This window comes from Hippocampus bargibanti, linkage group LG08, assembly GCF_051943395.1.
Source record: "Hippocampus bargibanti isolate YZ-2025 linkage group LG08, ASM5194339v1, whole genome shotgun sequence".
NCBI classification, from domain to species: Eukaryota; Metazoa; Chordata; class Actinopteri; order Syngnathiformes; family Syngnathidae; genus Hippocampus; species Hippocampus bargibanti.
In genome coordinates, this window is record NC_142741.1 from 2,831,581 (window position 1) to 2,854,726 (window position 23,146).

Genomic DNA, 23,146 nt, shown 5'->3' on the forward strand with positions numbered 1-23,146 from the left:
GACAAAGACTATCGGAATACACACAATTACCTCAATATTTAATTAAAAAACGTTATGCAGTCATTAACATTCTTCAGCATTGTCTTTATGCAGCTGTGACAGTGGAGCGTAGGGGTGCCGAGACAAGTGCTACTTTGCTCTTTCTCTCTTCTCTCTCCACTTTTTTGATTGTTGGCTCTGCATGTGTATTATTATTGTTTTTGTTGTTATTATTGTTATTATAGCCGTGGCTTCTCCCCCTTGAAGGGAAAAGCCGAAAGGAAAAGAAGAAAGAAGATTATTGTAACTACACAAGCTGTTTGACAACATTCGTGTACAGGTAATCGTATTTGTGTGACGGCAGTGACCTCTAGCGACCATTTAATAACATTACTCCCACTGGTGTGGTTTGCGTATATCTTTTTGGTCCTGCCGGCTTTCCGTAACACGCAGTTTCACATGTACGAACTGGTGCTAAACTGAAATCCTCCTGTTTGAACGACAAAATCTCCAACAGACTCGTATAAATTCAATAGTAAGTACAGTACAATCGTTCGATGTATGACGAAACTGATATTTTAAATCTCCTTCAAAATATTGTCTTTGTTGCTTCAAGGAGGACGTCCCCGTTTAGCCTGTTTAAGCGGCGTGTTGTCTGTCCAGAGTCAGAATGGAGTCGTGTGGTTTAAATTGATTAAACGTGTGAAAAAGCCACTTAATTATACGCAATTACCGTTGTGGTGTTAACGTAAAAACTAAAGAAATGTTTCGAAATAGAACTATTGTCGACATAGGAGAACGTTGTGTGGCCGGTGTGCAACTGCGACATGTTAGCTAGCTTGTAGGCTAGTAGGGGAAAAAAAAACACCATTCGATCGATTTCGTCTTTTAACTGATAATTACATAAGGTTAATTTCGCCCAGGGGTTTAAAATTTAGGACTTTTTTTTTTTACAGGGGATAAGCCACAACCCTCCATGTTATCCATACCCAAATTACCATGTGCACCTGTAAATCGTGGAAGCATTTCTCATAACGTTTCAATATTTACTCCTATAAATTCCTACTGGTTTAAGGTACTTAATCCAATTTGATTGAATTAAGTAGAATATGTAGGCTGATAATCACGTCCAAAAAGGGTTCAGAATAGAAGACAATGTGACCTTTGTGTTTTGCGCACAGAACAGTCATGTCCGAAGAAATGTCACCAGTTGAAGTGAAAGTGGCTCGACAAATTGAGGTAATCTATTATTACAATAGGTTTTATGCTGTAATGGTCATAAATACTTAAAGTGTTTATTATATGCTTGCCTGCAGTACTACTTTGGCGATCACAATCTTCTAAGAGACAAGTTTCTCAAAGAACAAGTTCAGCTTGATGATGGCTGGGTCACTTTGGAGACAATGCTCAAATTTAACAGGTTTGTTTGCTTACATTGTTTTCCAGGGTTTTTTTTTCCTCAGGATTTTGGCTGGCTATTTTTCACATTCTTTCCACAGATTGAAATCTCTAACTTCTGACACCGACGTCATCGTTTCCGCACTCCAGAAATCAACCAGCGGCCTTTTGGAAATTAGCGAGGACAAGACAAAAATCAGGAGGTGTCCAGAAAAACAATTACCTGAATTGAACGACGAATACAAAGATGCTGTTAAACACAAATCCGTCTACATGGTAAATTCTGAAAACTGTGTTGTTAAAACGAGCGCCCTATTCTGTTATATTTAGAACTTGTCCCACAATTGTTTAAGAAATGGGTTAATTTCATGTTGTTATTGTTTTGAGACTACACATCTGTAGTTTCTTTAAATCAAATTATTGTGTGTGCCTTTCTCTGTCAAATAAGAGAATTTGTAGTTTTGGTGTACATTTTTATGCCATAAATTATGTTTCGGAATACAGTGATACCTCGGTTTGCGAACCCCTTGGCTTACGAACTTTTCGGTTTACGAGCGTTAAATTTATGAAAATATTACCTTGGCATACGAACTATTTTTCGGGATACACACGGAGGTGCCTCAATGAGTGATGGGTCGTTCGCGAAATGCACCAACAAGGGATCATTCCTCAAGATGGTGAAAGAAGGTTACGTTCCTCATCAAATGTCTAATGCTGATGAAAGCGGCCACTCCATTCCATCAAGCCATCAACGACCATCACAAAGGTAACTAAAACGACTTTATTAGACAGTACAGTTTATTTCTTTCATTATAATACCATAGCACATTTATTATACATAAAATAAGGTATATTTTGTGTAGTTTTAAGGCTTATTTAGTAGAAAATGATGTTTTATGGGGACCTGGTAACGGATTATTCTCATTTTAATGGTTTCCTATGGGAAATTAATTTTTGGGATACACACTGTCTGGGAACCAATTAAGTTCGTAAGCCAAGGTATCACCATATTAGTAATTCGATGAAAGGGTTTCTTTAGCCGTCATCTGTACTTCTTTGAAGGTGTCGGATGTGTCACTCCTCATCCGAAAAGCTTCGTTAGCGAAGTAAAATTTTGCTGGTAGCTCTATCCCTATATATACAGGTAACATCCGACTTACGACCAGCTCGACTTACGACCACCCATACTTACAACCATGACCTCCAGACCCTTTATTTATTTATTTAATTCTACGCCTGGCACTGCAACGTGTACGACATTTTTGGCTAGCCAGCCAGCATCTCACTCTCGCACAGCAATCGACCACGTGATGGCACCAGAGGGGGGGGGGGAGTTTGCAAGTCATTTAGCCTCAGAGTCTCTATTCAACATTTGGAATGGATTTCGACTTACGACCATTTCGACATACGACCGTTTTGACTTACGACCATTTGATTGGAACAGAACTCGGCCGTAAGTCGGATGTCAGGGTCGGATATATCGATAGTCCCGGTTATATCGATATTTTTTCGGACTCCCTTGAATATCGATATAACGAGACTTTACTGTAATTGTATTTTTTTTTATAATATGATGTTATATTTTCCTCTTTGTATCATACCCGGATGTTCTACAATAATTTGTTCCTATTTGCTTCTCCAGAAAGGTTTTCCCTTGGTAACCTCCCTTGATGAAATCCAGGAGTGGTTGAATGGAAAAGGCAACATTGAAAACATTCAAATGAGGAGAGATCTCGAGAGGAAATTCAAGGTAGTAAAAAAAACAAGATTTATTGGGTCTGACGGTGACATTATTTCGTGAATTGCGTTCTGATCCATTTTTTATTTTTTTTGGCAGGGATCCATTTTTATCTGCTTTGACACCGACGAGTCATCCAAGCAGTTCTTGGAACGTGCCGACGTCAAATCATTCAAAGACAACGAAATGCTGGTGTTGTCAAGGTGTGCGTTACCCCGACTAAAAGTGTTGGGGTATCAATGTGATCAATGATTCTGATTGATTTTTTTAGCAATATGTAACTGTCACAGAGTCGATTTAGCAAAAGACATACAAGAAATGAACCATCAGAATCAGAATGTTGCATTCTTTGTATGTGACAGTCTTTATGACTTTAAAACCGCCATTTTTTTTTTTTGTCCTTTCAGGGAAGCCTACCATGCCAAAAAATTAGTAGAGAGAAAACAACACAAAGCAGAGACAAAAGCAAAAGTGAAACAGTGAGTATACAATAATAATAAAACAAAAAAAATCATTTATAGGCACCTTTCAAAACTCTCAAAGTCAATTTTTTTCTGTGGGTGAGCAGCGGCAGCCACACGCGCCAGCGTTCACTCAACCTGGAATAACTCCAGGAACCTGGAATAGATAGCTAATAGCGAGCGAACTAGCTAGATAGCTAACAGCTAGCTAGATAGATAGATAGATAGATAGATAGATAGATAGATAGATAGAAAATACAGTAAAGTCTCGTTATATCGATATCGGATATATCGATAGTCCTGGTTATATCGATATTTTTTCGGACTCCCTTGAATATCGATATAACGAGACTTTACTGTAGCTAGGTAGCTAATAGTTAGCTAGACAGCTATTCTTTGTCTCAGGCGTGAAAAAAATAAATAATAATAATCATCATTTCATTTACAAGCGCCTTTAAAAACTCTCAAGGTCACTTTACAGTCACAGGATCAGTTTATCTGTGGGTGAGCAGTGGCAGCCACACGTGCTAGCGTTCAGATAGATAGATTAAAAAATAGCAAGCTAGCCAGGTCGCTAACAGCAAGCTAGCTAGGTCGCTAACAGCGAGCTAGATAGTTAGCCAGCCAGCTAGACAGCTAATCGATAGCTAAACAGGATACGTTTTCTGTGGGTGAGCAGTGGCAGCCACACGCGCCAGCGTTCTCTCAACCGGGAATAACTCAGATAGAAAGCTAGCTAATAGATAGCAGATAGCTAACAGCTAGATAGTTAGATCGATAGAAAATAGCTATGTAGCTAATAGCTCGTTAGACAGCTAATCGATAGCTAGGTAGATAGCTATACAGCTAATAGATAGCTATTTATTGTCTCAGGCGTGGAAAAAATAATAATAAAACCTACTTGCTCCTTCCAAAAATCTCTCCACAGGGATAAAGAAGCACAAAATAAACACATGGAAGAGAAGAATATGGTATGATCCCGTCCGTCCGTCCGTCCGTCCGTCTAATCCTCTAACAAACGTCTTTTTTTTGCCGCTTGGCCTTACTGATCTGGTTACTGGTTGGCAGGATGCGCTCATGGAAGAATATTCGGGTTCCTTGTTAAAGTTCTCCGGCGAGCTGCAAGATGTTTCCAGAGAAGATTTCCACGACGTGTTCTCGGGGCACGGACGAATCAAGTGGGTTGATTTTACCAGAGGAGCAAAAGAGGTAAGTCGCGGCGAAGATCTGATACGTCGCCGCGCCGCCATTTTGGGTTCATCCCACCATGTTTTTGACACCCCGACAAGGGCACCCTGTTGTTCGATGGGAAGGCAAAAGAAGCTTTTGAGAAGGCCAAAGAGATGAATGACGGCGAGCTCAAAGTTAAGAATAACGAAGTGACGTGGAAGCTGCTCGAAGGGGAGGAGGAGAAAGACGTCCTGAAAAAGATTATTAAAGCGCAACAGGAATCGCGGGGAAAAGATCGAGGTAATCACTTTGTTTCCAAGCAAGTACAGTGATACGAACTTAATTGGTTCCCAGACAGAGTGTGTAAGGTGAAAAGTGTGGATCCCAAAAATTAATTTCCCATAGGAAACCATTAAAATGAGAATAATCCGTTCCCAGGTCCCCATAAAACATAATCTTCTACTTTCTAATTTTCTAATCCTTAAAACTACACAAAATATACTTTATTTTATGTATAATAAATGCGCTATGGCAGCGGTCCCCAACCTTTTTTTTGCGCCACGGACTGGTTTTAATGTCTGACGATATTTTCACGGACCGGCGGATAAATACAACAAAATAAAATGATGATTTTTCTTAGAAGTCGTAGGCGCTTCTTCCGGCTCCCTACTGGGCCTTTTTCCTTTAGAAAATAAACTTTCCAAAGACGTTTTTTTTTTTAACTCATTTTGCTAGCTTACGGTGGGCTAATTTTAGCGGTATGCATCAAAAACAAAACAAGCGTTTTGACATGCGTCACCAGTAAGTCATAGACGGATGGAATCTGGTAATTTTTCATTTTTCAAAATAAAACAGTTCGGACTCAGATGATAAATAAAACGGAAATTATGTCAATGGAGTGGCCGGTTTCATCAGCGTTAAACACTTGATGAGGAACGTCGCCTTCTTTCACCATCTTGAGGAATGATCCCTTGTAGGTGCTTTCTCTGCGATAATTTTACCTAGTTCATCATCAATTGTGTTCTGTTTAGCTGGGTTGATAGCTTTTTGCATCAAGCGTACAGATGGCTTGTGCGGGTTATTTGTGCAGTCTGATTGAAGGGATATTTTAACCTTGCAGTCTACACTCTGCCTTTGAACTATCAAAATTGAAACGAGTCCAAATTTCACTGTTTTCTATCCATTTTGTCTGTCGTCTGCCCATTTCCTTGTTAGAACAGTGTACAAATGGTTGATGCGGTTTGTTTGTCTTCAAGGAAGGGGAAGATCCGGCGGAAGAGGAAGAGGAGGTCGCAGAGGAAAAGGGGGAAGAGATCAAAGCAGAACTCAATACCAGGGCAAGAAGACGAAATTTGCGAGCGATGACGAAGAGGAGCAAAAGGGTAATTGGGGCATATTTTACCGGTGTATAAGGCGCACCCGAAAGGCTTCATTTTCTTCAAAAAGATGACCCCTGCGCCTTATATGTGATGTAATAGTGAGCCACAACAGCTCTGGAAACTATTGTCAGCAGCCACCGACTCCATTTTCACCTGTAGAAGTACAGACACTCCCCTACTTACGAACATTCGAGTTATGAACAACGGTACAAATGAACGTTTTTCTAGTAACGTATGTAGTATTCTCTCCAGTTGTACATGTACATAACTTTATAGAGCATATATGTTATTATTTTCAGGTAGCTAGCTAGGTAGCAACTAAATAGCCATTTAGGTTGCTCGCTACATAGCCAGCCGGCCAGATGGCTAGCCGGATAGTTAATAACCAGCTGGATAGCTAATATATAGACAGCTAGATAGCCAACAAGACAGCTAATAGATAGCTAGCTAGATAGCAAATAGATAGCCAGCCAGCCAGATTTAGGAATTAACTCTCAGCTTTCTTACGCTGCATTGAATGTTTACGTCGTCCTAAAACTCCAATGTTGTGTGGGTCCTGCAATTTGAATGAAAATGACAAAAACCCTGGCAATGGAGCGGATACATTGTCTGGCAATAATCACTTCAAATGACTTCTACTGAGCGTATTTTACAGACGCCTCAAAATGATACGGAAGGACTTCTTTAATGGATTGCAAACATTTATGCTTTCCTCTTCAGAACTATTTGAATCATATTCATAATTGGATGAGTAACAAGAAAGCTTCTTCTCTGAATCTGAAGCCATTGTTTTGATTCTAGAGCAAGGCGAGACGTCCTTGCGTGACGTCACGAACCAAGGGGGCGGGACCTTCTGAAACTCCATTTCTGGGGTTATTTTGAAGTTGTTTTGGGACACTTTAAGTCATTGTTGTTGGTGTTTTGCATTTGAATAAAAATATCAGCCTGCGTGTTTTGGCTATTTTAGATGCTCTAAAACGTTTTTCTGATGTCAGTTAGGAAAAAAAAAATAGTGTCTGTTGTCATTTAAGGGTGGGCTGTTTCCTGTTTGTTTCAAAATAAGACTTTGTAACAATGTGATTTTTTTTTTTTTTTTTCCTTCTTCTTGTTTTAGCTCCGGCACCCGCGGCCCCGAAAAGAGAACTTGAGGAAGCTGACGGTCCTGCGGCAAAGGTGGCCAAAACTGAAAATGGATCTTAAGGAAGGCCACACACACACTGATCTTTTAGTTTGGACAAAATGTTTATTATATACAGAGGGGAAAAAAAACTAGTCCGTTCCGCTCAAAAGCTTTCAGGTTTTGGAGAAGCGTAGAAAGTCCACCTGAATGTCAACCTGGAGAAGAATTTTTCAAAGCTTGGTGTCACATTTTTTATTTTTATTGCCATCTATGTTTCGCGTCAGAACATGTAATTTTTTTTTTAAATCATGTACAAATTCCATCTTTGTTGGATTGGAATTTAATTTCAACGGAACACTCAAATTTCTTATGCGGCCAAAAATGGTCCCTACATTAAAAAAAAGCTTTGCTCTTTTTATGTTTTCATAATAATAAATCGTGGATCACAATTTAACAATTTTTAATGTGCTTGTTTAGCAGCTATCCCGGTTGGAGAAGAAGGTGAAGAATATGTCAACTCACCGATTTCTTTTTGTGAAACGTATAAGAAGCTGGCAAGTCGTATCGCAGTTCTGTTCCCACCTCCCCCCAAAAAAAAAACATGTCAGATTTACTCATTTCAATTATTATAATATGCAGATATTACCTGCAATGACTTCCATTTTCACCCCCCAGTCATTTGCCTTCTTTTGTATATGCTGGAACAGGGATAAAAGAAATTGTCAGAAAAACATGCGATTTTTGTGGGTCATTTATTGCCTGCGAAATGAAGCAAAATGCCGACAAAATTCAATATTTTGTCTTATGAACCATGTCTAAGTACTGATTGTAACAGTCGTTAAATATTTCTTAAAGGACAATCGACGCCACCGGGGACAAGTTGTGTCCATAATTTGTCAAATCACTTCAAATGATTTCTACTGAGCGTATTTTACAAAGATTCCACCGCATATAGCTATATTTTACGTTTAAAGACTCTCGCTGTATATTCAGGAAGTCTTGTTTTTGAGTTGGTGACGAGTCCGTACGTGACGTCACTAAAGGACCGAAAAAAAGACACATTGTAGCAGTCCTTCCATCACGTCAATGTATTTTGCTGTACTTGTTTGGTCTGACAACCTCGTGTTGCACCCAAAAGCCGCCAGAAGAGGGCGTCCAAGCTCCATATAAGGAATTTATCAGCCTGTGGAAACGGAGGTGGCCACTGGAGGTCGCCATTTTGTGCCTCTTTTTTTTTGGGTGAGACAGTTCCCCCCAATGTTGCCTCATAATGGCACGGAATAAATTCTTTAATCGATTGCAAACATGTATGCTTTCCTCTTCAGAACTATTTGAATCATATTCATCACTGGATGTGTAACAAGAAAGCATATTCTCCGAATCTGAAGCCATCGTTTTGATTCTAGAGCAAGGTGAAGACGTCCTGGCGTGACGTCACGAACAAGGGGGCGGGACCTTCTGAAACTCACCATTTTGAAGTACGAAGGCAGAAGTAGTCGCCGAAACATGTCAGGTATTTGAACACCGACAATACACTGTCTGTAAGTAAGGAATCTGCTTAACATTTTGAAGTAGTTTTGGGACACTTTAGCTCATTTTTATTGTTTTGCATTTGACAAAAAAATATCAGCCTGCGTGTTTTGGGTAGTTTTGGGTTGGGTATTTTAGATGCTATAGAACATTCTTCTGATGTCAAGAAACAAAAAATGGTGTCGGTTGTCCTTTAAAATTCTGACTTGTATTCACTTTAGACCCAGATAAGAGCTCTTTACTTACCTTACGTGTTGACGTTTTATGGAGCGAATACACAGCTCTTGTTGCCATTGTTATAGCAGCCCTTAAAAACTTCATGTCCATACCTTTAGGAGAGAAAAAAGAACCCCCTATTGATTACTATTCTCACATTTAAATGTCATTTTAAATCGAAGATACTTGACTGTGTGAAAGTATACGATTTTTTCCCCCCCGCACCCTGGTTATGTTTTGTTCCAAAAGGAGGATTCATGATGACAGTATCAAACTTGTGACGATAATCTTCAGCCTTTAAAGAACACAAGTCACACTGGACCAGATCAACGTTGGACAGCTCGAATTCATCCGCATTTCCTCTAAAAATGTCCAGGGCGTCGTTGTCGATGTCGAATCCGACGCATAACCTTCAGAAGACATACCAGAGTAAAACCAGTGATTTCGGTATTCATAATCATAATAATGATGACAAAAAGATGGCGAAGCGCACCCAGCTTGCAGCATCGCCGCACCGATGCTCAGAACTCCGCAGCCACATCCCAGATCGCCCACGAGTTTTGCCTCAATATCATTAAACGTGTTGTGGATCGTATAAAGCATGCACGCTGTGGAAACACGAAGCAAATTCGATATATTTCAAGAAAAGTAAACAAACACATGAGTTAGGCGCACGTTTGTTTCCTCACCAGCAATGTGTGCACTGGTTGGATATTGCTCCAGACGGATTTTGGGCTTCTCAAATGTATCCACTTGTTGTAAACAACTTTCCAATTCTTTTAGTTTCATTACGTGGAATTATTAAGTCCTAAATCGTCCGAATAATTAAATAAAATGTGATCGTTTGCAGTATAATGTTGAGTTTTACGATTGAGGAAACTACTTCCGTTTGGGTTGCATGCAACAAAAGAGACCGCCATGGAAACAAAATACGCGAGGATAGATTCCGATTTTCCGCAAATATAGTACCCGTTATGCAAGTTTGCAACACATTAAATAATTGTATTGGAAATTATCACAATAAAACACAAATCCATCACATAAAATATGAAACCTATAATAGGCTGCGATTCCTTTGATCAAATTTTGCAATATTACGGGATGACATGTATTATAATTCCAATCAATGTAAACGGAATGGATAGGTTCGTTTGATTTTGTAGTACGTTTTATTGTATTTTTATTTATTTTTTTTTTTTTTGGGGGGGGGGGGGGGGTTAGGGCGCTTTCTTTCAAAAATATAAATTTAAAAATTTTAAAATCACGTTTTGTAAATTTTTGCCCTTTCCATTTTACATATGGCTTGGATCTAATTTAAACTGTCTGTTGCCTAGAAGCAAAAACACAAACACACGATAATAGGTGTGTCTGAACATAGTGCGCGAGCCAGTTTAAGAAAATTGACTCCGTAAACATGAGTAAAATAATTGTAAAATACAACTTTTGACCTCTTTTAAGCGTATGACCCTTATCGTCATTCGTAGGCCGCATATCCCTTTTATATAAATAACACGACAACGCAGTATCGCGAGAACCCGCGAGAACATGAGAACAACAAAAATAAATTTGTGGACAACAAGCCAGCGAATGATGGCGGCTTCGCTGTTACGCCGGGACAAGAAAGCTACTGCCGCCCACCTGAAGGCAGACTTAAAACGAACTGACAACACCGCTGCGGTCCGACAAATTCACGAACTACTGGATGCCGTGCTAAATCCAGAAAAACCAGCCACGGATACCGAAGCGCTTGACTGGTGTAAATGTCTAATTGCAGGGGGCGAATCGTTCGATGAGTTCTGCAAAACGGTCCGTTCTTATGACAATGCCACCCTGTGCGGTTTGGTATGGACTGCAAATTTTGTAGCGTATCGATGTCGGACTTGTGGAATCTCCCCTTGCATGTCACTGTGTGCCGAATGTTTCAACAACGGAGACCATACGAGTCATGACTTCAACATGTTCCGGAGCCAGGCTGGCGGGGCCTGTGATTGTGGAGACAGTAATGTCATGCGAGAGAGTGGGTAAGCCAAGTTTCCGGCTAGCTAAACTAAGCTAAAATATGCTAAGCTGTGCCTTAGCCGGTGACAGGTGCAATTTGGAAGGGAGTTTCTCATTAATATTCAAATTGCCGTCACCTACGAATCTAACTTTAATGTCATTTTGTGCAATACGTGATTTCGAAAAAACTACACATCGGCATGGTTAATTGAAATTTCGACTTTTCGATTATTTAATGGGTGACATACTCGTGTTAGCGTTGCCTGAAAAACGACCCGCATCCATCGATATGGAGCATCACTTATCATTTTTAATTTGATTATGACTGTATCTGTAGTTGTGTGGTTGTTTGAGAAAATGCGTTTTACCAAAAAAAAAAAAAACAAAACGTCAAATTGTGCGAGTAAAGATTGAGTCATGGTTGAATGATGTTGCTTCATCGTAAAACGATGATTGCATCAGTACTGCACCTGCTGTTCTCGATAAACAAAGACTTTAATTCAACAGTTATTATTTATTACGATTAAAAACAAATATATTTTTTTTGGTTGGACTCTTAAACATTCTAGAAAAATCCAACAGGTTAATCATCTAAATACAATGAGGGCATCATAGTGTTTTTTCCCCCTGTATGTACATTGCCGGCGATTAATAATAAGCATCTCAAATGTTGTCCCTTTTAATCTTTAAAGGACAACCAACACCAATTTAGTTTCCTAACTGACATCAGAAAAACGTTTATAGAATCAAAAATACCCAAAACACGCAGTATGATATTTTTTGTCAAATGCAAAACACCAATCAAAATGACTTAAAGCACACGTGTCAAAGTCAAGGCCCGCGGGCCAAATCCGGCCCGCCACATCATTTTTTTCGGCCCGCGAAAGCAAATCAAACTTGTTAAATTCCATGATGATTGCTAAAATCTGAGCCAAAATGTGATATTTTTGGATGTCAACCACAATAAAAGTCATTATTCTTGACTTAAGATTTGAAAACGAGTTATTCATTAATTTGCTGTGTGCTCTATATGTAATATTTGAAGGGATTTAAACATTCTAATGGGTTCCCCAAATTCATAACGGCCCTCAAGAGGAAACCATAACTACAATGTGGCCCGCGGCAAAAATGACTTTGACACCCCTGACTTAAAGTGTCCCAAAACTACTTCAAAATGACTTCAGAAAGTTTCGGTTTCAGAAGGTCCCGCCCCCTTGTTCGTGACGTCACGCCAGGACGTCTTGCCTTGCTCTAGAATCAAAACAATGGCTTCAGATTTGGAGAAGATGCTGTCTTGTTACTCATCCAGTTATGAATATGATTCAAATAGTTCTGAAGAGGAAAGCATAAATGTTTGGAATCGATTAAAGAATTTATTCCGTGTCATTTTGAGGTGTCTGGACTGTAGCGTCCCAGAAAATGCACAAGATGGCGCCCAAGCTCCGTTGGAAATGGGCTGATTTGTCTTTTGGGAATTTGTGTCAACTAGTATCAAATAATAGTCTTAGTGCAACACACAACGATTTACCATCGCGTTATTTATGTGTTTTCCTTCTAATTTCGCCATCAACGCGAAGTTTTCAGACCCAACAAAGTACCCAAAATGCATTGTGGGTCGCTTTCTCAGTCAGGGGCGTTCCCTCCATGACGTCACGTCAGGCATCGTCATTAACTCGAAAATGAGACTTCCTGAATATTCAGCGCGAGTCTTAAAACGTAAAATATAGCTACATGCCGTGGCATCTTTTAAAATCCAATCTATCCGCTAAAGAAAAAGCTTTTTTTTTTTCAACAGATTTTGCAGACGGCATCGATTAAGAACAGGAGAGAACATCCCCTCAATTCCCAGAGATCTTTTGTTGATGTCAGAGTTGGTTCTTCCTCGCTTTATCCTGTTGGTCATACAGTATCTAAGGGATGGCTATACAGAACCAGGTGAAAATGACTTACGAACCCCTTGGCTTACGAACGTTTCGGTTTACGAACGTTAAATTTATGAACGTTTTACCTTGGCATACAAACTTTTTTTCGGGCTACACACAGAGCTGCCACGATGAGTGAACGAGCCCGTTCTCCTAAGAACAAAATGGCAGCCGAATCATTTTTGTCCTCTATTCCCCGCCTCCAGTCTTCGGTTAAAGCCACGTGATTGGTCAAGAACGCAGCAGTGAGGGGAGGTGGTTTAAACATTAAAGAGACAGGCAGACGGCAGAGAATGACTAAATGGATTTAAACTTTGATAGTTCAAAGGCAGAGTGTAAACTTTAAGGTTAAAATTCCCATCAATCAGGCTCCACAAATAACCAGCAAAAGCTATCTGTACACTTGATGCAAAAAGCTATCAACCCAGATAAACAGAACACAATTGATGAGGGACAAGGTAAAATTATCGCAGAGAAATCACCTACAAGGGTGATTCAATCCTCAAGATGGTGAAAGAACAAGGCTACGTTCCTCATCAAGTGTTTAATGCTGATGAAACCAGCCACTCCATTCCAACAAGCCATCAACGACCATTACAAAAGTAAATCAAATGACTTTATTATATAGTACAGTTTATTTATTTGGTTTTAATACCATAGCACATATATTATACATAAAATAAGGTATATTGTGTGGAGTTTTAAGGCTTAGGAAATTAGAAAATTATGTTTTATAGGGACCTGGGAACGGATTATTCTCATTTTAATGGTTTCCTATGGGAAATTAAGTTTTGGGATACACACTTTTCGCCTTACACACTCTGTCTAGGAACTAATTAAGTTCGTAAGCCAAGGTATCACTGTATTAGCTACCTGATAAAGTCCTGTTTACATCATGTTGGCGAAATAGCGGAGAGTCATATTATCTTCCCGCATCAGATAGCACAACTGAGAGAGACCTGCAGAAGGTTCTTCAACAGCTGGAGCCTCAAATCTCCTTCCTGGAAGAGCTCACTAAAATGGGGGGAGCAATGCGGACGGTCCTGACCAAGATCTTGACCAATCAGCAAACATTCAAGGAGTTGAGCATGGGTAATTTCTAATCCGACGCCATGACGGTTTTAGACAAAGTTCGATTTTTCTTGATTATTTTGGACATTTTTCAGGCCAACAGGACAATTTGTTTGCAAAGAAGAATTATGACAAGTACTTGGCAGCATTGAAGAATTCGGGCCTGGTGTCTGTAGAGGACAAGCACCAAAGTACCGGCGATGTTGGCGCTGAAGGCGGAGCTGACACACTCTTGGGTGAGATATTTATGATCTTTGACATATTAATTTTTTTATTCCGAATCTGGTTGTAAGATTTTTGATTATCTGATGTTACAATTATCACTGTAAAAATCATCTTGTCATTTAGGTGACTGTAAAAGCGAATTTTGAAGGTGTTCATGTACGTCTTGAAAATTTGTAGCAATGGGCAAATGTCATTTTTTTAGTCACTTACAGTGATACCTTGGCTTACGAACTTAATTGGTTCCCAGACAGAGTGTGTAAGGCGAAAAGTGTGTATCCCAAAAATTAATTTCCTATAGGAAACCATTAAAATGAGAATAATCCGTTCCCAGGTCCCCATAAAACATAATTTTCTAATTTTCTAAGCCTTAAAACGACACAAAATATACCTTATTTTATGTATAATAAATGTGCTGTGGTATTATAAGTAAAGAAAAAAAACTACTGTATAACAAAGTCAATTTATTTACCTTTGTGATGGTTGTTGATGGCTTGATGGAATGGAGTGGTCGGTTTCATCAGCATTAAACACGTAGCCTTTTTTTTTTCACCATCTTGAGGAATGATCCCTTGTAGGTGCTTTCTCTGTGATCATTTTACCTTGTTCCTCATTAATTGTGTTCTTTTTCGCTGGGTTGATGGCTTGTGCGGGTTATTTGCGGAGCCTGATTGATGGGAATTTTAACCTTGCAGTCTACACTCTGCCTTTGAACTATCAAAGTTTAAATCCATTTGGTCATTCTCTCTCTGTCGTCTGCCTGTCTCTTTAATAGTTAAACCACCTCCCCTCGCTGCTGAGTTCTTGACCAATCACGTGGCTTTAACCGAAGACTGGGGGTGGGGAATAGAGGACAAAAACAAGTGGGCTGCCATTTTCTTTTAGGAGAACGGACTCATTTGCGAATGACACATCAGTCATTGTGGCAGCTCTGTGTTTATCCCAAAAAATAGTTTGTATGCCAAGGTAAAATGTTCATAAATTTAACGTTCGTAAACCGAAAAGTTCGTAAGCCAACGGGTTCGTAAACCAAGGTATCACTGTACGGATTTAATGGTCAACAACCATGGCGAATAACTCAAACTACTTTCACTTTTAGGATCGGCAGCACCAGGGAGCCCAGATGAGTCGAGCAAAGAGGTTTGTCCTAAACATGCAACGAATAATTAAGAAAAAAAAAAGTAGCAATGGAACATCTTATGATTCCTGCGGACACAAATTTGGACACAAATTTTCTCAAAAGTGAAAATGAATTTATATGAGGGTCAAATTATTTCTGTAATAAAAAGTCAGTAAACTGCATAGGCATTGAAAAAAAAATCATCTTTGCCATATGTAGGAACGATCCAAATTGAACCTCACCCCACCATGGCGATTTAGTGAAGGGTTTTGCTGTTTTATGAAAATGGCTTATTTTACTCCCCTTTCAAACAATGTATTTTGTTTCGCTAAGACAGTAGGGATATATATATATATATATATTTTTTTTTTACTCGCAGGAGGACCAAGATGCGGGACAGTCCGTCGGTCAGCGAAAGAGAGTGAAGCTGAGTAGCAGTACAAAAGGTAACGTTTCTGGAAATTAAACTAAATTAAAAATAAAATGATAAACTTTGTCTTCTTATGATGCATATTTTTACCCCCCATCTTCAGACTTGTCAATTATCGAATGTTTGAAGCATAAATGTTTTTTGGAGGAGCTGCTCTTTTGGACAATCAAATATGAATTCCCTCAGAAGAAAGTCACCTTCTTGCTCAACATGTTGCCTGATCAAGATTACAAGGTAATCAATTACAGTGATACCTCGGTTTAAGAACCCCTTGGCTTACGAACTTTTTGGTTTACGAACGTTAAATTTATGAAAATTTTACCTTGCCATACAAACTATTTTTCGGGATACACACGGAGCTGCCACAATGAGTGATGTGTCGTTCGCAAACGAGCCCGTTCTCCTAACAAGAAAATGGCAGCCGACTGTTTTTGTCCACTATTCCTCGTCCTCAGTCTTCAGTTAAAGCCATGTGATTGGTCAAGAACGCTGCAGTGAGGGGAGGTGGTTTAAACATTAAAGAGACAGGCAGACGACAGTGAGAGTTTCAACTTTGTTGACTGCAAGGTTAAAATATCCACAAAACAACTCGCACAAGCCATCTGTACACTTGATGCAAAAAGCTATCAACCCAGCTAAACAGAACACAATTGATGAGGAACTAGGTAAAATTATCGCAGAGAAAGCACCTACAAGGTTGATTCAATCCTCAAGTTGGTGAAAGAAAAAGGTTACGTTCCTCATCAAGTGATTAATGCTGAGGAAACCGGCCACTCCATTCCAACAAGCCATCAACGACCATCACAAGGTAAATAAAACAACTTTAAACAAATTATAAAGTAGAAAATTATGTTTTATGGGGACCTTGGGAACGGATTATTCTCATTTTAATGGTTTCCTATGGGAATTTAATTTTTGGGATACACACTTTTCGCCTTACACTGTCTGGGAACCAATTAAGTTCGTAAGCCAATGTATCACTGTACTCAGAAACAAATGACCATTTTGCAACAAATATTATTATTTTTCCTCCATCCCCTTCTTCAAGATCACGTTCACCAAAACCTTTGTCCAGCATTATGCATTCATCATGAAAACCCTGATGAAAAGCCACGAATCGGACACGATGTCCAACCGTATTGTACATATCAGCGTGCAGTTGTTCAGCAATGAGGAATTGGCTCGTCATGTGACCGAAGAATGTCAGTTGCTGGACATCATGGTCACTGTCCTCCTTTACATGATGGAAAGTTGCCTTATTAAAAGTGAACTTCAAGGTAAGCTCTCCTCCTGATGGATTGTTTCTTAATCGCCGTTAAAATAAATATGGATTTTAAAGGACAACCGACGCCTCCGGACAAGCTGTGTCCATAATTTTTAAAATCACTTCAAATGACTTCTACTGACCGTATTTTACAAAGATTCTACCGCATAAAATAGCTATATTTTACGTTTTAAGACTCACGCTGAATATTCAGGAAGTCTTGTTTTTGAGTTGGTGACGATTCCTGACGTGACGTCACTAAAGGACCGAGAAAGTGACACGCAATGCATTTTGGGTACTTTGTTTGGTGTGAAAACTTCGTGTTGATGGCGAAATCAGAAGGAAAACACAAATAACGTGATGGTGAATTGTTGTGTGTTGCACCAAGACTACTATTTGATACTAGTTGACACAAATTTCCAGCAGACAAATCAGCCCATTTCCAACGGAGCTTAGGCGCCATCTTGTGTATTTTCTGGGACGCTACATTGCTGTCATAGACGGCTCGAATTGATATGGGAGGACTCCTTTAATTGATTGCAAACATTTATGCTTTCCTCTTCAGAACTATTTGAATCATATTCATAACTGGATGAGTAACAAGAAAGCATCTTCTCCGAATCCGAAGCCATTGTTTTGATTCTGGAGCAAGGCAGTTTGTGAAGGAGTATCCTGGCGTGACGTCACGAAAAAGGGGGCGGGACCTTCTGAAACTCGCCATTTTGAAGTAGTTTTGGGACACTCATTTTTATTGGTGTTTTGAATTTGACTAAAAATATCAGTCTGCGTGTTTTGGGTATTTTCGATGCGATAAAACGTTTTTCTGATGTCAGTTAGGAAACAACAAATGGTGTCTGTTGTCCTTTTAAGTGGTTTTAATTTTAAGTTTTATTTATTTTTTTCTAGATGAAGAAAACAGTCGCCACGTTGTGGTGAATTGCAGCGAGGCTCTGTTGAAGAATAACACATACTGGCCATTAGTTAGCGATTTTATTAATATCTTATCGCACCAAAGTGTTGCCAAAAAGTTCCTGGAAGATCACTCTTTGTTGATGCTGTGGATGAGCTTTGTGTCGTTTTTCCAAGGTAAGTTTTTTTTTCTTCTTCGCCCATTGACCAAAAATAAAACCAACCGTCGCCATACAGTACTTGCATAGCTTCCTCCACGACATTCTTCGGCAAAACAACATGTCCGCTCTGACTTAGTTTTTCTGTTAAAATTTGACATGGCATGATAACTCCTAGTTTGTCTTGTAAAGGGTGGTTAGAGTCAAAAAAGGAAGTATTGGTCAGTGTGCGTAGCCTTCCTAAAGACTTCTGTTTTTAGCGCTCTGTCCTCTTTTATAATTACTTTACAATCCAAGAAGGCTAGTTGGTTCTCTTGAATGTCCTCACGAGTAAATTTAATGTTGATGTCTACAGAGTTGAGGTGATCTATGAAGGATTGAATTTCTTGTTTTTTTATTATGACAAAAGTATCGTCCACATATCTAAACCAGTGTTTAGGTTTTGTCCCCGGGCAGAACATAGATGGTTTGAAAGGGGGGTAAAACAAGCGATTCTTATAAAACAACAAAATCCTTCATTAAACCGGTCTGCTGGGGTGAGGTTCAATTTGGATCGTTCATAAAATAGCCTGCTTAGGCAAAACAGGTTAGGCAACATTCGTAATGCTGATGAGGTGATACCGGTGGGAGTGGGGCAAATAGGCCAGTCGTTAGTCAGGAATGTAGGAACAATCAGTGGGGCCACAGGGAGTGGTCCTCTGCTCCCCCCCAACATGCGAGTAGGGACCTACCGACCTAGGGACCTAACGACCTACCGGCGCTGTGTCCGGCGCCGCCATGTCTGGACATTAGGGATATATAAATAGGGCCGATATGACCAGTCAGACTGTAGTTAGCTGACGAAGCCTCTCGGATAGGAGGCGAAACGTCCGAAACCTTCAAATTTGTTCAGATGACATCTGAAGAAACCTCATCGTTTCATTTTAATGGTTTTCTATGGGAAATGAATTTTTGGGATACACACTTTTCACCTTACACACTCTGTCTGGGAACCAATTAAGTTTGTAAGCCAAGGAACCATGCCTGTATTTTGTCATTTTCCGCTGCGACAGGAATGAACCTGAATAAGCGGGAATTGAACGAACACGTGGAATTTGAGTCTCAGACGTACTATGCAGCATTCGCAGCTGAGTTGGAGGCCTGTGCCCAACCAATGTGGGGGCTTTTAACTCACTGCAAGGTTAAAGTAAGCCCCGCCTCTTTTTTTTTTAAATCCCCTCAAACTTGAAGCTGTGCAGCCATGGAAGGAGTTTTAACATGTTGGAATTGTTGTCTTCAGGAGACTCAAGAGTATACTAAAACCGTAGTGCGCTACTGTTTGGAGACGCTTCAGATATGGTTTGATGCCATCAGCTTTAATGATGAGGTAAAGTTAAAGGGGGTGGGGGGGGAGGTACTGTTCTTCAAACGCCTCTCCAGGTTTCTAATGGCTTCTGTTCCTCTTCCAGCCTTTGCCAAATCAAGTGACATTTCACTTGCCACTCCACCGCTACTATGCCATGTTCCTCAGTAAGGTAGGTATTAGCTGCTAGCATTTCAGTGAACTTGTATACAATCAGTGGCGGGCCGTGGATTTCTTCCCTAGGTTTTTGCGAGATGCCACAGGGCTCATTCTCAATCCCCTGTGATTTATGGAGTGTTCACTACAGTAAAGTCTCGTTATATCGATATTCAAGGGAGTCAGAAAAAATATCGATATAACAGGGACTATCGATATATCCGACCCTGTTTGCATGTAATTTTCTCCGTGCGTGCATAGAAATAGTATCGATATAACCGGGACTATCGATATATCCGATATCGATATAACGAGACTTTACTGTATTTCACAAAACACTGTTGTTTTGAACAATTCCCAGGCTGTCAAGTGTCAAGGTCTGGACTTGGACAGCCTCCTTCCCGACCAAGAGATGCTGATGAAGATCATGGTGCATCCATTGCAAATCCAGGTATAAGCATGCCTGAGTTCTTCTGATAAGTTATACTTTTTTTTTTGGTTTGTTTTTTTGTTTTTGATATTTTTTTTTTTTTTTTTTAGGCCTGCCTATCAGAGATCCACAGCAACATGTGGGTCCGAAATGGCTTACAGATAAAAGGGCAAGCTATGACCTACGTGCAGTCGCATTTCTGCAACTCCATGATTGACCCTGACATCTATTTGCTCCAGGTTTGGACTATCTATTAGCTATCCATTTGCTATCTATTAGCTATCTGTCTAGCTATCTGTCTAGCTAGCTAGCTCTGTAGCTGGCTATTATTAGCTATATGGCTATCTAGCTAGTTAGCTGACTGTCTAGCTGGCTATCTATTAGCTTTCTGTTAGCTAGCTGGCTAGCTTTCTATCTGAGTTACATTGATACCTTGGCTTACGAACTTAATTGGTTCCCAGAGTGTGTAAGGTGAAAAGTGTGTATCCGAAAAATTAATTTCCCATAGGAAACCATTAAAATGAGAATAATCCGTTCCCAGTTCCCCATAAAACATAATTTTCTACTTTCTAAATTTCTAAGCCTTAAAACTACACAAAATATACATTTATTTTATGCATAATAAATGTGCTATGGTATGATAATTAAAGAAATAAACTGTACTGTATAATAAAGTGGTTTTATTGACCTTTGTGATGGTCGTTGATGGTTTGATGGAATGGAGTGGCCGGTTTCATCAGCATTGATGAGGAATGTCGCCTTCTTCTTTCACCATCCTGAGGAATGATCCATTGGAGGTGCTTTCTCTGCGATAATTTTACCTAGTTCCTCATCAATTGTATAAGGTGACCTTGAGAGTTTTGAAAGGCGCTTAGAAATGAAATGTATTATTATAATGAGATAAATTGTTCATGCGCGTTTGTGAGTCACACATAGAATCTCCTCCACTCTTTTTCTGCAGGTTTGCGCATCAAGGCTTGATCCAGACTATTTCATCTCGAGTGTTTTTGAAAGGTTACGTCTCATTTATGCACTTTTCTGCATCCCTTATATTCAGTAGTCACGCCAAAATTGTAATTATCTTCCTTCGGCAGGTTCAAAGTGGTTGATCTTTTAACAATGGCATCTCAACACCAGAACGCCGTGTTAGACTCCGAACAAGAAAGACCGATGCTTGAAGGCGCTCTGACCTTCTTAGTCATCCTGACAAGCCTTCGTATTCATTTAGGTAAGTAGTCTCCTGTGAACGATGTCAAAGTGCTGACACCGCCGCTTTCACGGTAAACGACGACCTTTGTGATTGTGGCTGGGCTGATAAGGGCAAGCAGAATGGGGGGGGGGGGGGGGGGGGGGGCATTTTGTCGGCCATCAACAGTTTGTTGTTTTTGTTGAAGGTGGCACCGGGTAGGGCTGATAAGCGTAGCGGTCAACACATTAAAAGAGGGATTCGCTTCTGATAGAGAATAATTTTTAAAATATACCTTATTTTATGTATAATAAAGGTGCTGTGGTATTATAATTAATCTACTATATAATAAAGTCGGTTTATTTACCTTTGTGATGGTCGTTGATGGCTTGATGGAATGGAGTGACCGGTTTCATCAGCATTAAACACTTGATGAGCCTTCTTTTTTCACCATCTTGAGGAATGATCCCTTGTCGGTGCTTTCTCTGCGATAATTTTACCTAGTTCCTCACCTGCGATAATTTTACCTTGTTCCTCATCAATTGTGTTCTGTTTAGTTGGATTGATAGCTTTTTGCATCAAGTGTACAGATGACTTGTGCGGGTTATTTGTGGAGCCTGATTGATGGGATATTTTAACCTTGCAGTCTACACTCTGCTTTTGAACTATCAAAGTTGAAATGAGTCCAAATTTCATTGTTTTCTATCTATTTTATCTGCTCTTCACTCTCACCACCAGGGATGACAGATGACGAGATCCTTCGGGCTGAGATGGTCTCCCAGCTATGTATGAACGATCGCACTCACAGCTCCTTGTTAGACCTTGTATCCTTTCAAGAAAGTCGCAACGCTAGGTCAAAGCCGATTTAATCCGTCTGCCCAGAGTGTTCCTCAACAATATTTCTTCAGATTCCTGAGAATCCAAACCCAAAGAGTGGCATCGTACCGGGCAGCTGTAGTTTTGAGGAGATGCTCTCCGCCGTGGCTGATTTCAAAGCGCCGGTTTTTGAGCCAGGAGGTTCCATGCAGCAGGGCATGTACACGCCCAAAGGTAGGATGTACTGCACGGCCAACCTGGATAAGGGCCTAAAGTAAATATTGTACATTTTATGTCACATGAAATAATTTATGACTTGCTTGTGGGCCTTCCCGTATCGTTAGTAACGCCAGTGTAAAGACCACTTGGGCCTCATGAAAAAAAATATTTTAAAGTAGCAACGTTTCCCCATATCTTGCTATATAGTTATCTATCTATCTAGATAGCTAGGTAGCTATCCCCTTAGCTAGCTATTTATCTAGCTCCCTAGCTAGCTCCCTAGGTCTCTATCTAGCTCCCTAGCTATCTACCTATCTAGCTCCCTACCTATCTCCCGATCTAGCTCCCAAGCTATCTATCTATCTAGGTCCCTGGCTATCTATCTAGCTCCCAGCTATCTATCTGTCTAGTTCCCTAGCTACCTATCTAGCTAGCTACCTATGTAGTTAGCTACCTATGTAGCTAGCTAGCTAGCTCCCTAGTATTCTATCTATCTATATCGCTAGCTCCCTCGCTATGTATCTAGCTCCCTAGATATCTAGATAGCTCTTTAGCGCCCTATCTACCTAGCTACCTAACGCCTTAGCGCCCTAGATATCTCGCTCGCTCTTTAGCGCCCTATCTACCTAGCTACCTAACGCCTTAGCTACCTAGCGCTTTAGCTACATAGCCACCAAGCGCCCTAGCTACCTAGCGCCCTAGATATCTCGCTCGCTCTTTAGCGCCCTATCTACCTAGCTACCTAACGCCTTAGCTACCTAGCGCTTTAGCTACATAGCCACCAAGCGCCCTAGCTACCTAGCGCCCTAGCTACCTAGCTGTCTGTCCATTTTTTTGTATTTTTGTATTTTATTTTAATATTTTGTATTTGTGTTTTATTTGTTGTATTTTATTTATTTTATTTTTTATTTC

General features: G+C 40.0%; 3 protein-coding genes across 6 annotated transcripts in view; 2 read left to right on the forward strand and 1 right to left on the reverse strand.

Annotated features, from left to right (window-relative positions):
• The first annotated feature begins 410 nt into the window (after positions 1-410).
• On the forward strand, positions 411-7,858 carry ssb (small RNA binding exonuclease protection factor La). Its single transcript, XM_089003149.1, has 12 exons — positions 411-514; positions 1,161-1,218; positions 1,296-1,399; positions 1,479-1,653; positions 3,020-3,127; positions 3,215-3,318; positions 3,523-3,594; positions 4,505-4,547; positions 4,645-4,785; positions 4,866-5,046; positions 6,003-6,128; positions 7,240-7,858. Exons 2-12 carry the CDS (start codon positions 1,168-1,170, stop codon positions 7,323-7,325), a joined length of 1,191 nt encoding a protein of 396 aa, XP_088859275.1. The 5' UTR covers positions 411-514; positions 1,161-1,167; the 3' UTR covers positions 7,326-7,858.
• On the reverse strand, positions 7,349-9,904 carry mettl5 (methyltransferase 5, N6-adenosine). Of its 3 annotated transcripts, none has more exons than XM_089003151.1 (7): positions 9,681-9,904; positions 9,485-9,599; positions 9,217-9,401; positions 9,022-9,104; positions 7,892-7,943; positions 7,768-7,817; positions 7,349-7,460 (listed from the first exon to the last, which is right to left on the reverse strand). In XM_089003151.1, exons 1-7 carry the CDS (start codon positions 9,778-9,780, stop codon positions 7,419-7,421), a joined length of 627 nt encoding a protein of 208 aa, XP_088859277.1. In that variant the 5' UTR covers positions 9,781-9,904; the 3' UTR covers positions 7,349-7,418. The 3 variants fall into 3 exon arrangements, with proteins under 3 accessions (XP_088859277.1, XP_088859278.1, XP_088859276.1); XM_089003152.1 differs by having other exon boundaries at positions 7,768-7,827; XM_089003150.1 differs by lacking the exon at positions 7,349-7,460 and having other exon boundaries at positions 7,706-7,827.
• A 663-nt stretch (positions 9,905-10,567) lies between these two features.
• Positions 10,568-23,146, forward strand: part of ubr3 (ubiquitin protein ligase E3 component n-recognin 3) — a 43,355-nt gene continuing 30,776 nt past the window's right edge. For both annotated transcript variants that reach the window (XM_089002743.1, XM_089002744.1), the window contains exons 1-18: positions 10,568-11,012; positions 12,785-12,924; positions 13,851-14,003; positions 14,078-14,218; positions 15,304-15,344; positions 15,704-15,770; positions 15,858-15,988; positions 16,803-17,031; positions 17,925-18,104; positions 19,138-19,271; positions 19,365-19,451; positions 19,534-19,599; positions 19,945-20,034; positions 20,124-20,252; positions 20,975-21,027; positions 21,108-21,241; positions 21,938-22,023; positions 22,108-22,249. In XM_089002743.1, the coding sequence (XP_088858869.1) occupies positions 10,579-11,012; positions 12,785-12,924; positions 13,851-14,003; positions 14,078-14,218; positions 15,304-15,344; positions 15,704-15,770; positions 15,858-15,988; positions 16,803-17,031; positions 17,925-18,104; positions 19,138-19,271; positions 19,365-19,451; positions 19,534-19,599; positions 19,945-20,034; positions 20,124-20,252; positions 20,975-21,027; positions 21,108-21,241; positions 21,938-22,023; positions 22,108-22,249 (2,437 nt within the window). In that variant the 5' untranslated portion in view covers positions 10,568-10,578. The remainder of the gene's footprint in view (positions 11,013-12,784; positions 12,925-13,850; positions 14,004-14,077; positions 14,219-15,303; positions 15,345-15,703; positions 15,771-15,857; positions 15,989-16,802; positions 17,032-17,924; positions 18,105-19,137; positions 19,272-19,364; positions 19,452-19,533; positions 19,600-19,944; positions 20,035-20,123; positions 20,253-20,974; positions 21,028-21,107; positions 21,242-21,937; positions 22,024-22,107; positions 22,250-23,146) is intronic.